The sequence below is a fragment of the Cariama cristata genome, unplaced genomic scaffold, assembly GCF_000690535.1.
Source record: "Cariama cristata isolate BGI_N322 unplaced genomic scaffold, ASM69053v1 scaffold5866, whole genome shotgun sequence".
NCBI lineage: Eukaryota > Metazoa > Chordata > Aves > Cariamiformes > Cariamidae > Cariama > Cariama cristata.
In genome coordinates this window covers 32,902-45,568 of record NW_009621440.1, presented here as the reverse complement: position 1 = coordinate 45,568, position 12,667 = coordinate 32,902, and the positions used below count along the sequence as shown (strand labels likewise).

General features: G+C 37.6%; 1 protein-coding gene across 1 annotated transcript in view; it reads left to right on the top strand.

The window, feature by feature from the left end:
* PRKDC (protein kinase, DNA-activated, catalytic polypeptide) overlaps nt 1-12,667 on the top strand; it is a gene marked incomplete at its 5' end in the record, with an annotated part of 84,010 nt that overhangs the window by 45,405 nt on the left and 25,938 nt on the right. Inside the window, 10 exons of the mRNA XM_009701957.1 lie at nt 602-726; nt 821-970; nt 1,397-1,570; nt 2,472-2,570; nt 3,248-3,458; nt 4,038-4,227; nt 4,601-4,816; nt 6,133-6,245; nt 8,229-8,360; nt 9,477-9,656. Coding sequence (XP_009700259.1) covers nt 602-726; nt 821-970; nt 1,397-1,570; nt 2,472-2,570; nt 3,248-3,458; nt 4,038-4,227; nt 4,601-4,816; nt 6,133-6,245; nt 8,229-8,360; nt 9,477-9,656 — 1,590 coding nt within the window. The remainder of the gene's footprint in view (nt 1-601; nt 727-820; nt 971-1,396; nt 1,571-2,471; nt 2,571-3,247; nt 3,459-4,037; nt 4,228-4,600; nt 4,817-6,132; nt 6,246-8,228; nt 8,361-9,476; nt 9,657-12,667) is intronic.

Sequence of the window (12,667 nt, the reverse complement as noted above, 5' to 3'; positions counted from 1 at the left end):
TCCCTACTATTCTTTCTTCTTTCCCCACTTAATTGCATTCTGGTTGTTCTTTGTGTGTAGAAATTGTGTGTAGAATTTGTAGAAATTTCATAAATTGAATTCCTGCAGTCTTCTCTTTCACAGTCTTCCAAGTTCCATTATAAGCAGCATTTTGAATAAATGAGCAAAGATGGTGCAAAAATTTTATCCTATGCAAGGCTTATTTCTTTGACATTAAGTAAAGGTTGCCAATTATTTTTCACTTTTTCACTAAAAATGGCTATTTTTTTTTACATTCATCATTGGAAATCTGCCATACTGAATGGAAAGCTGCTTATTATTTGTATAAGCATACTAAGCAGCTTGTATTTCAAAATTAAGGCGTTGGTTCCAAACCAATCAAAGGAAGCTCACAAATGTGTTGTTTAAGCAGGCGATCGTGTGTTTCAGCCAGGCATAGCTGTACAGCAGTCATGAAGCACCATAAACACCAAGATGAGGCAGGTGGATCTTACCTACCAAAAGGCACTACAATCAAAGAGTACAGCAGCAGAACTGTGTGTCATTAAGGTGGTTATGAGTTTCATGGCTATGCTTGTCTTACTGCCTTTCTCATTTTCAGGTACTTGAAGATCCAGTTTATGATTGTGTTGTAAGACAATTAAAACATCATCAGAACACCCAACAGGATAAGTTTATTCAATGCTTGAATAAAGTTGTTAAGAATTTTCCACCTCTTGCTGACAGGTGTGTCATGATTTACATGGTTACGTTCATTCTAGATCTAGAGGAGTAATAGAAAATAACTTGCTATTCTTTGTGGGCTTCTGGTTATGCTAAGGTTTATGAATGCAGTATTCTTTTTGATACCCAAACTTCATGGTGTGATGAAAACCTACTGTCTGGAGGTAATAATGTGCCGGGCGGAAGAAGTACCTGATCTCCACTTGCAGTTAAAGAGTAAAGACTTTATTCAGATCATGAATCATAGGTGAGTAGTCGTGTGATTACAAATGTGGATGCATCGTCTAAATTTCTCAATAACATTTTCTGTCCTGACCACCACATTTTTATGTTCAGAAGCATTTATAATTCATGTTCACTTTTTGGTCACTGCTCTCCTAATTTGAGCTAATGGAATCTGGGAGTTAAGTATTAAGATGGTTAGCTCACTGTGAAAAACAAACAAAAAACCCTAAATACTGTTAAGATTAAACACCACTGGGACGTGAATTTCTGTAGTATGTACTAGTTTAGTTATATTCTTACTCTTAGGTTGAACTCAAAGTATTTACATAAAGCCATTTATGTGAAAACAAATATTATTGCTAAAACCTAAACTGATTTTCTGATTCTGTGTGTAGCAATGAAGAGAAAAGCAATGTAACTATTCTTTTTTTCCCCCTCTATTTTTTAGGGATGATGAAAGGCAAAGGGTTTGTTTGGATATAGTGTACAAGATGCTGTCTAAACTAAAACCGCTAGAACTTAAAGAACTTCTTCCTGGCGTGACAGGGTTCATTTCTCATCCTTCTGTAATATGTCGACAGCGCATGTATGATATTCTGATGTGGATTTATGATAATTACAGGTGTGTATTCACTGCAGATGTTGTCTTTCAGTTGTTTGTCACAGACAGAGTGAAAGTGCTTGTAGCACGTGTCTTCCAAGTTCATGTCCCTCAGTGTGGGATTTTTCGAGTTCTCAGAAGAACAGAGCCTGTGGGTTCCCTGAGTAGCTCTGACGTTTGATGGCAATTTTACTACTTCCACTAAGGGGCAAAGACTTAGACCTGAACTTTAGCCCAGAACTAGGATGTTGCGTCACCACAGCATGATGGCATAAGAGGTCCTAGCTCTGATGTTCACACTTTTTTTCTTGTTGCTGGAATTTGTAACTGTAAGAATTGTACACTAGAGAAACTTGCTTGTAGGTAGAAGGTGTATTAAGGCACTTCGGCATGATCTGGATCCCTTCAATCTGGTAGTGTAAAGATCTTCTTTCTATTTGACCTCTTAGAGTAGTGAACAGGCATGTACTCAGTTTGACAAGTGGGTTGCTGTTGAATCATCTAACCTGGTTGGATTCTATTATGTGCGTTTTCCCAAGATAACTTAACTATTTGAATGGATAATTATTGTGAAAAAAAAGTACAGGCAATTTTTACTCCAGCGTTACTTGAGAAAAGCTAATTTTCTGCCTTTTTCTCAGTTTTGACCTTGCAAACTCAGAATCACTTCTGTTTGGACTTTGTAATAAATACCTGCCATGTATTACTTAGAAGAGCAAAACTCAGAAAGCTAAGTAGTGGAGGGATAAGACATTTTTGGCAATGAAGACCACATGTTGTGAAAAAAACGCAGTGTTGTCATACCAAGTTGAGATTTTCATGAGAAGAGCATGTTCCTCTTTTTCTCCCACCATCCTCATCTTCATTTTACTATGGATTGTTTGAGAGAAGTCATTAAGAGACATTTTTCTTCTACCATCAGTGATCCAGAAAGCCAAGCAGATGGTGATTCTCAGGAAGTATTCAAACTGGCAAAAGAAACGCTGCTTCAAGGACTAATTGATGAGAATGCTGAACTGCAGTGAGTAAACAGTGTTGTGACCACTGTCTGAAGTAACAAATCCCTGAATTGCTCTTTCTTTGTTTATAACAGAAGAGTTGATCCTTAGAGGGTTTTTAAGTATTTTAGTATAAAAGAGTAACAGTGAGATAATGTTATTTCCTTTTCTTCCAGTAAGTTAATTTATAAAATTGTGTCCCATAATGTTACACCAAATTTAAGTGAAGCACAGAGCTTTTGAACAAACTTCTAAGCCATGGAGAAGTTGTTTCAGTATGTTAGACATAATTCTGCATTAATGTTCTAGAGGTTTTGAACAACAAGAAGGCCCTCAGTATATGCAAATACACAAAAATAGATTAAATGTTGGAGGATATTGGATTTTTTTAATATTTTGGTGAAGCAAAAAGACGGAGATCTCTGCGCTTAACCACCCATAGCACTTCTCAAGAGAAAAACAACTCAATAGAAACAATTCTTTCAGAGTAAACCTTTTAATATCAGTCGAATGGCATAGAACATGGTAGATGAATGAGGAATTTGGTGTAATTCAATGGAAGAACCATGGCATGAAAGGATTAGTTGAAGGCTTTATAATCTTACTGCATTTGGTGGGGTTTTTTAACTTGACTTTTTTGATAGTGTTGTGTTTTCTGTTTGCAGATAACCAAGAATAACTTTATTCCTTGCCTTCACAGATTAGTTGTTCGGAATTTTTGGAGTGATGAGACAAGGTTACCCACAAATATTCTTGATCGCATGCTGTCGTTGTTAAGTTCTTTATATTCCAGCAAGATTGAAACACAGTACCTGAGTCTAATCACAAATTTTCTGCTTGAAATGACTAGCAAGAGCCCGGATTATTCCAGAAAAATATTTGAGCATCCACTGTCTGATTGCAAATTTCAGGTGAATTGTAATGTGTTATCCTGTGTGCAACCGTGTGACAAATTCTATTCCTTAAGGTAGTTACCCCTTGGACAAGAATGGCGTAGTGAAGGAGGTTTTTGAAAGTGTGTTTTGTACTCCATAGTTAACAGCTGCAACAGTCATGAGTTATGCACAGTATCAGAAGTTTGATGATTTTTGTGGGGGCAATAATTTTACTTTCTTTTCAAAAAAGAGAGACTTAATTAAAACAATTATATACACCAAGTATAGCTGCTGTGTAGAGTACCGAAATACCTAAAAAAGAGGGTAGTAGAGAGAAGTGCCATAAGCTGGAGAAAAATTGGAAAGAAACAGGAATACTGGTACAAGAGCTGTAAATCAGTCCTCAGCTGACCAGTCCAAATTAGTGATCTTTTTTGCTGAGCTATGGAGAACTTTTACGTGTTTTGGATTTTTTTTTTATAGTTAAGTTCTGCCCCTGTCCCTGGGATGGTGGTTTAAATTCTGTACTTTAATTTCTGCTATCCTGTCTCAAGGAAGGAAGGCAGAAATCCTCATTTCTTATTGTTCTTATTAAAATCTTTTTTGTGTTCATAGGACTTTGTAATTGATTCCAGCTGGCGTTATCGAAGTACCGTGCTCACACCTATGTTTGTGGAGACTCAAGCTTCTCAGAGTATCCACAGGAATTTATCACAAGAAAGATCCCTTTCTGCTTCTGGATCAGTTGGTGGTCTAGTGAGGGCTACCCAACGGCAATATGAATTTACACCTACACAGCATGTCAGTAAGTCCAGACCGGTGTCATCTGAAATTTCTTGTTTGCTATAGGAATGATTTCATTCTCTTCATTCCTGTTACATATGAATTTTTAATGTAAAAGTGTAAATTCATTTAATATTTTGTTTGCAAGGGCTCTTTTTTTTTTCCCTTGCATTGTGAGAAAAGACATCCAATCACATTTTTGTTAGTTTCATATATATTTTACGTTCTACCTAGTGCAAAAGAAGTTTGTTTCTTACCTAACAGCTTGAAATCTGTTCTACCCATAGACACTGGGAATTACATTTTTGGTCGAGGAAAATGACCTGCTTCATAGATGATTTCGCTTGATTTATATATGGATATGTTACAGCTTTTTTGCTTTTTTTTTTTTACAGGTGGTAGAAGCTCTTTTAATTGGCTAACTGGAAGTAGCATTGACACATTGGCAGAATATATAGTTCCTTCATCCTCTGAATCCTTGTCTTCATCTATGCTGTTGGTTAACAAACGGAGTGAAAAATTTAAACAAGCAACCTTTAAACCAGTGGGACCGGATTTTGGGAAAAAAAGGTTGGCTTTGCCTGGAGACGAGGTGGACAGCAAAACTAAAGGTCTGTAAGCCTTATGATGCAATTTCTATACAAATATTACATTTTTATTCACCATCTTTGTCAGTTATTTGGCTGGCAGTCCATTATCTTTGAGACATTCTAATTGAAGTTCAACTTGAGAGATTTTGTTTCCAGGAGTGTGTGGTGATACATAATGTGTGTCAAAAAGCTAGAATTCTGCTAGGAATTGCAAAACTATACATTGCTAGATGAAAGAACTGGCTGGATAAGAAACCAGCTGGTGTGATCTTTGCATTCCTACCTCTCCCTAAGGTAATCATGGCATGAATGTCAGACAATTCTGTCCCTTGTTTTAAATTTAACTGCGTATCTCTGTAAAGAAGATATCTCTTTAAACATATTTTTTCCCAAATCATTTCAGCTGTGCTGACATGATCTACAACATACTGCAATCTGCCATTAGAATTACCTGCTATTTTCTGAGATGCTTCTTCATCCACCCAGTTGATAACTGAAAAATATCAGTACTGTTCTGGAATGCCTTAGGCTCTTTCTCCCTATTTCCTCCCCATTTCACCCTTGCCTACCATGTCATCAAAATTTTGTCTGGAAGGGTGAGAGTAGGAGTTCATGCAGAGAGCTAATAAAGATTGACCTTTTCAATAGCTGAGAGGTGTTTCAGGGCAGTTTTGAATGGACCATGCTGAACTACAGAAACAGAGAGGTCAGTCTACCTCCCAGTCAGTCACTGGTCTTCTACCAGGAAAATACCTGTTATAGTGGTATGTTTTTGTTTGCTCACTCATCTTTCCTAGGAAATGGACTGAAGTGAGCAGTCTTCAAAGTGGCCTTTCTCCATGACTGTCCGGAGTGGGAGTTGATCCAGTGACAGTTCTGTAATAGTAACTTAAAAAATATAATACTGTATTATTATTACCCAACCTTTGAATATATTTAGCACCTCTTTTATGTAAGGAGCTATATACTTTATGGAATATGGTGCAAATGTCATACTTGCCTTTGAGAGCTTAAAATGAATCTATCATATGGGCCAAATTTGTACATGAATTTTAGTGCCTTTCCCAGTACAATAGTTCAACCCTTTTACCTCATCCATGTGCTTAAAGTTTTTATATAAATGCTTATTACCTCATCTCCTAAGAACAACTTAATATGCTTTAATTTACTGTCTCATTGAAAGGCCTTGCATTGAGTTGTTGGGTATGAAACTTAGGAGACTAGCTGGTAAGCTAGTAAATACAAAGATGATATTTGTTATTATATGATGCTCTTGCCTTAAATCTGACGTTTGCTTGAGAAAGGAAAAGCTGTGGACATGATTGTGCGTTCCCTAGGTATAGAAGAACGAGCAGAAATTCTAAGACTGCGGAGACGTTTCTTGAAGGATCAGGAGAAACTCAGTCTGATTTATGCTAGAAAAGGTGTGGCTGAACAGAAAAGAGAAAAGGTTTGTCAATCCAAATAAGTTTAAAACCTTAAGTCCCAATGCCTTTTGCAGTCTTGTACTTCATCTCTAGAAGTAACTTTGTGAAGAAAGGGTAGATGTAAGTTACTGCTTGCTACTTTAAGAGCTTCGGAAGGTTTTGTTTGGAAATCATGCTATTTATATACTTATAGCTAAATGATGTTACTTAGCATGAGTGAGAAAAGAGGTGGATGATAACACTTGCAGTCTACCACTTAACATGCATGAAGTGATTTTATGTGATGGAGTCCCTAACAGCTATGGGAAGCTCTTTATGGTTGTTATCCTGGAAACTAGGAGCCTTGAAACTACAGTTCTCTGCAGAAGTAGTTGGAGAACATTATCCGGTGTCTGAAGATGAACTCAAAAATGTGATACAGCTGAAGGACTAACCAGAACTGATGTGTACTTTTAACCTGAAGGAATGTCAGTAATAATCATTTGCTGGGCGTTTATCAAGGCCAGAAACTTGGTACTATGTGGATTTCCTGGTTGTGTTATGTACTTACAATAAGTTTAAGTATTTTTAAACTCTGTAACAGTTTTTCAGAGGTTCATGTTACTAAAAATAACGTACATTATTGTCCAAAAATTATAGCAGTTAGACGAAGAGCAAAGGAACCCAGGATTGAGAGCTACCAGTTTGAGACACTCTTCTAATTCTTTGCAGCTGCAGACGACTGTGTAAACAGAACTTAGGTCTGGAAGAACCATGCAAGCACCTATTTTAGCCAATTTATATTTACTTGCAGGTTAAAGCTACCATTTTCTCCCACCCTGCAAGAGAGAACCTGTAAACGCATTTTGTACGACAGTCCAAAATATAACCAACAAAACCCCCTGTGATATTCCACAGTAAAAGACCAGAGGAGACTATGAATGCTGTCAGGACCCCTTAAACTTTTCAAGAGATCTGTTGCACATAAACACACATGGAACCTAGTGGCTTATGTTAATACTATTCCTGATGGGGCAAAACAGGAAAAAGTAGGTCCTGAGCAAGAAAGTGTTTGGAAGTGGCTTTTGCAAAAATCCTAATTTTTCCCAACCTATTTCTCTTGAAGTTTTTTTTTAAAAAATCATCCCTTTGGAGTTGTGTAGAAGAAAAATGGGCTGAAGCAGCAAAATTATGAAGGGTTTACAGAACAGAGAAAAAAATTTCAAGCTGTCTTCTGTTTCCCTCTTCCATTCTACCATTATATATATCCACCCATTGTCTGCTGGTTTAACTGGTAATGACAGTAGTTAAAAATAAAATCCCAGCCACTAAACTTACTGCTGATTACCTTACAGCGTATCAGTGCTATGAAAAGGAAGAAAGGCAGAGGAAGAGATAGGTTTTGTCTATATCTGGTAGTAGCTCTTGTTCAATTTCAATGTATTCCTTTAAGCCTCAGCAAAAGGCAGGGCAGCTATTTAACACCTGCAGTTTACGACAGTTTTATTACCGTTTGGTTTAAGTCTTATAAGGAATCAGTTCTACCAGGTTCATCCTTCTTCCTTCCCCTCCCCATCCCACTGTATGAAATAAAACACACTAGCTTTAGGAGCCTTATTTTGCCTGGTACCTGGGCCAGGTTAAGAACCATCGTATTATGGATTACTGTGGCTCAGCTGGCAGGCAGTAATTTACTAAACCATAGCAGCTCACTACCTGTCAGTCATAATCATTCTCTCTAAAAGTGACTTAAATACTCCCTGTATGGAAGCAGGAATTACAAGGCGTTAATATTAAAAGTTAATGGCTGAAGTAAGTCTATGAACAAGACTTCGAAGTTTTTAATTGACTAACATAGTTTTGGGTTTAACCATATTACACCTTTATAAAAAGAGTATTTGTTTAATACGCATGGCAAAATTTTATAAAACACTTTAGAAATGCTGTTGCTTATTTTGTCTTCTGTAGATACAGCTCTTTCTAAGTAATATGATTACTATCTTTTTAACATGAGCAATGCCTTTCAGGAGATGCAATCTGAGCTGAAGATGAAGTATGATGCCCAGGTTACTTTGTACAGAAGTTACCGAGTAGGAGACCTTCCTGACATCCAGATTGAATACTACAGTCTCATTGCCCCTCTGCAGGGCCTTGCCCAGGTCTGTCTGCTTTTCAAAGGTCATTTGTGAAGTTCGCTGTTCGTGCACGGAAAATGACGTGTAGCTGGGCAACTGCTTTCAAAATTGATTTGTTGTTTTGTAGTCAACCACTGTAATAGGCATTTAAAGAGTCTGTTTTGAGGTAGTGTTTCTCCTACCCCGGGCTGGTGCAGTGATGAGAGAAGATGCCTTGTAGCTTGTCTTACCTGAGCAGTTGAGTTGAACACTGAGGACCTGAGACATCAGCTGTTGTCCATTGCCTCTGGGTTCCTCTGCTTGAGAAATAGATGCTGATGGTCTTTACAGACATTATTGCAAAGGACATCTCACTGTACAGCAACAAAACAGCCATTTTTATTCTTTTATGTGCCTATAATGGAGTTGTAAAAATACAAATGAAGTTACTGTGGTGAAGGCTGGACTCAGTAAAGCTGATCCAATATACCTTTTCCTACCTGACAGCAGTAGAAATTGTAGGCTGAACCTATCCCATTTTACAGTGTTTGGGAAGTCACAGTGTTCCTGGTTTACTTTAGTATTTAATTTCTTTTGGTGGTCCCTTATCTCTGTGTAAAGGGCGGAAGTAGCACACTCAAGAGCTACGTGAATAGCGTTAGATCAAGAGTTAGGCCAAAATCCGGTCTCATGACAGACCAGGATGCATAGGATTATGTTACAAATGTGTTTCTGGGTTGAAAAAAATGCCTTTAAATCTCAGATGGAACTGTCTATCTGTACAGACAGTCTGTCTGTCTGTGTTAGCTGCCTCAGTGTTAGGTCCAGGTCTCCTCACACATTGATGCCTTCTGTTTTTTCCTGAAACACTTTTGACTGGCAGTGGTGTCCATAAAATGATATTGGGTGCCTGGTTCCTGTAGTGGGAATTTTGAATATGTGAAAATTGTAAATTCCATCCTCTCCATTAACACTCTGGCCTGAAACCTACTTGTCTTGGAGTTTCCTGTGTTGCATGCCAGACAAATTATTCCACTCCCAAAGAGCGTCCACATAGACATTAGGTATGGGGTGGGTGGGTCATATCTCCTAAATTTATTTATCAGTTTATTGTGTCACAGCAAAATTCAGTGGCCTTACTGCTTTTGTTGTAATTTACAGAAAGATCCAACATTTGCCAAGCAGCTTTTTAGCAGTTTGTTTGGTGGAATTTTTCATGAGGTAGAAAAATCTAAAACTCCTTCTGAGAAAAAAGCCATCGTCCAGAAGCTGTTGAACAACTTCAATAATTTCCTGAGTATGAGCCTGTCTTACTTTCCGCCATTCATTGCGTGTATCCAGGTAAATCCTGCTATATGGCATGAAAGTAACTGAATATAATGTCTTTGTGTGATAAACCCAGAGGCAGCAAAGGTTAAATACTGTTACTGAAATTTAGACAGAGATGGAAACAGAATTGTTAACCGAATGGATATTTCAAGTGACTCATGTTACGGTCAACAAGGTAATTCATGCCTCTGAACTGATTTTTTTGAAGATTTCTATGATTTCTGATCTGTAGAGTTTGAGTCACCTTTTATGTTTTAATTGCATCAGCAACAAGAGGAGACTTGATTTTAAATGAAAGCTACAAGAACAATTGAAAGGGTTATGTGGGTGTTGTGCTTATCTTCCTGTTTCTGGGAAGTGCTTACTGAGGAATACTTTGCTGTCTTGAGGATATCAGTAGCTGTCAGACTGTTTGTTGTTAGCCTCTCTTATTTATTTTTGCAAATTAGTCCCCTGAAGTAGTTGTCTGGGGATTTTCAGTAATGAGGGAAGGACTCACTCCCGCCAAAGGGTGAGTGGCTGCGCCACAGCCTTTCACCGGAAAGGAGACACAAACCTTTCTGCTATGAGAGCAATACTGACCTGAAATAGATTGTGAACTTCATCTTTTACCCCAGTTTTCAGAGATATAAAAAAAAAAACTTGTTCAAACACCTGTTACATACTCATTGTCACTGTATTTAATGTTTCTTGTCAACTATGTTGATCTTAATGTTGCATCTGATTTGTAGCTCTCAAAATAATTTTTTTTTTTTTTTTGAGTGGCAGGCAATAGCGTCTTTCTGTTATGGAAATTTAAATACTCTGTGACAGCAGATGTCATTCATAGAACAGGAGATATGTCTGGTTTGGACTAGCTTTTTTAACAGTGACAAACTTTGCTTCTTAGTACTTGTATTTACACATCTGAAAAAATGTAATTTCTTGTTTACTTTTTTCTGTGCAGCTGCATAAAAAGGTCAAATGCTATGGGGATTTTTCTGGGCTGTCTTGGTATTTTTCAAGCCAGCATCTCACAATAGCTATCTGTTAATATTCCCTCTTGACATTGCATTTGTTGGTTTTCTGTCTTTATATTATTACTTGTGTTGAATTATGCTGTCTGTTAGACCCTACTAATAACACTGTTGTGTTAGGCTGCTTTTTTTCTGACCTAAAACGAAGACTGAAAAAATAGGTAAGTTAAAATTAGTCAAAAATGTGGACTTTGTGAGAGGGATAAGAGCATCTCTTTGCCATCCTCATTCAATAACAAAAGAACAGCAGCATGAAGGCAAGCCTCCGCCTGTGTATTTGAGCATTCTGCATAACAGTGAGAGGAAATCTTTTCCCCAACAGGGAACAGAGTTCATATTGATCAGGAGAGAGAGCTGGGAGAGGGTGAGGGGGAGCACACAGTGCCATGGCTGTCATTTGGCTCGCAAAGGCTGTCCTAATGGCTTGGCCGTTTGGAAATACAGCTTCTGTTTCCTATATACCAACAGTATAATAAATATTGACTTGTTTCAGAAAGGCTTCGTACTTCACTGCTGTTTCCTTCTGGTTGGCTGACTTTTTAGTCTTCTACAGGTTCAAGTCCCATCAGGAGAGTAACTTGGTGATAAAGGAGCTGTTTTCATCTACAGGTATAATCTTAAAATTGACTATGAGGCTCTGGGACTGGCTTTCAGGACAGATTAAAAACCAGCTGAAATACTGAGAAAGAAGTTAACTCCATGACAAAAGTTTGCATAGACTCCATAGAGATACCTGGCCTCTGAAAAACATATAATTGCCTTATAAATACTTCAGCTGTCAGGCCAACTTGGATGCCATCCATCCTAATCTTTGAACATGTGGTGTAAATAAAGGCAGAACACATTGCATACAGAGCAAGGGACATTCCCTGTGCTTTCAGAAGATAAGTGATCAAATAGTCACCAAAATGCACTAAATAGAAAGAGATCTCCTTTGATGTGGGACAGTGTAAATTGTGAGTTTGGGAGGGTATTCGTTCTCTGGACTTACCATTATATTTGCACAGTTCTTGTCCTTTCTCAAGGATAAAGTAGTTTTGGTCTTACCTTAGCAAAACTGTTCTTAAGTATTTAGATTGTACAGTTGGCACTGTGTCCCTGACATAACCCCTAAAAGCTGGCAGTCAAGGAATGTGTGCCTGTACATAGGAGTGTCTGGGGCACATGTGCAGCTTTGATAGAAACTGCTAGTTGAAATTGCCTGAATAGCACATGAAGCCTATGCTAACCCCTCGTTGGGATCCACATGGTCTGTAACTCAGGAATCTACAAGAAGCTGGTTTTTTTTCTCTTTTTTTATTGAGTACAAATTTATTGGTGTGAGAGTCTCAACTATACAAATTGTGTAATGAGTTTGTTTATGCCGTATGCCTATTCTGCAGTTTTTGTGGTGGTTGCCATTTATCAAAGAAGTGTAGCTTGGTTGTTCTCACAGTCTTCTGTTGCAATTTCCAAATAGTGATTTTTTTTTTTTTTCATTTTTTTTTTTTCAACTTCATATTCTTGAACATACTGTGTTGCAGGAATCAAACTTTAATTTTTGTCCTAAAACTTGATGCTGTCTCTTGTAATGAAAGTTATATTACCTCTCATGCATGTTGTAGATTTTTTTTTTTTTTCTTCCTGCTTGGTTAAGATATTATTACAACTTTCCTTTAGGTTCTTAAGTGAAAAAAAAGCACCAAACCTGGCTTCAATAAACTTGTCTGCTACTTTCTTGATACATTTACCTGTATTTGGTATAATAATTTCAGTATTTAAAAAACCCTTCAGGTAAATAAGAATGTTTATCCCTGAAAAAGAGGTTATTCTGTAGTTGAGCTAGTGTTAAATACGATAAAGATCTGCTGGAAATGCTGTCATGTCTCTAAATTAGGCAGGACTAGATGAGTACAATACTAAATGGGTCTAACAGGGAGCTGTGGTATGCTCAAACTGGGTAAGTGTGTGGATCGAAAGCCTCCAGCTCAGAGAAGACATCATGGTGAATCGTGCCTTTGGCTTACG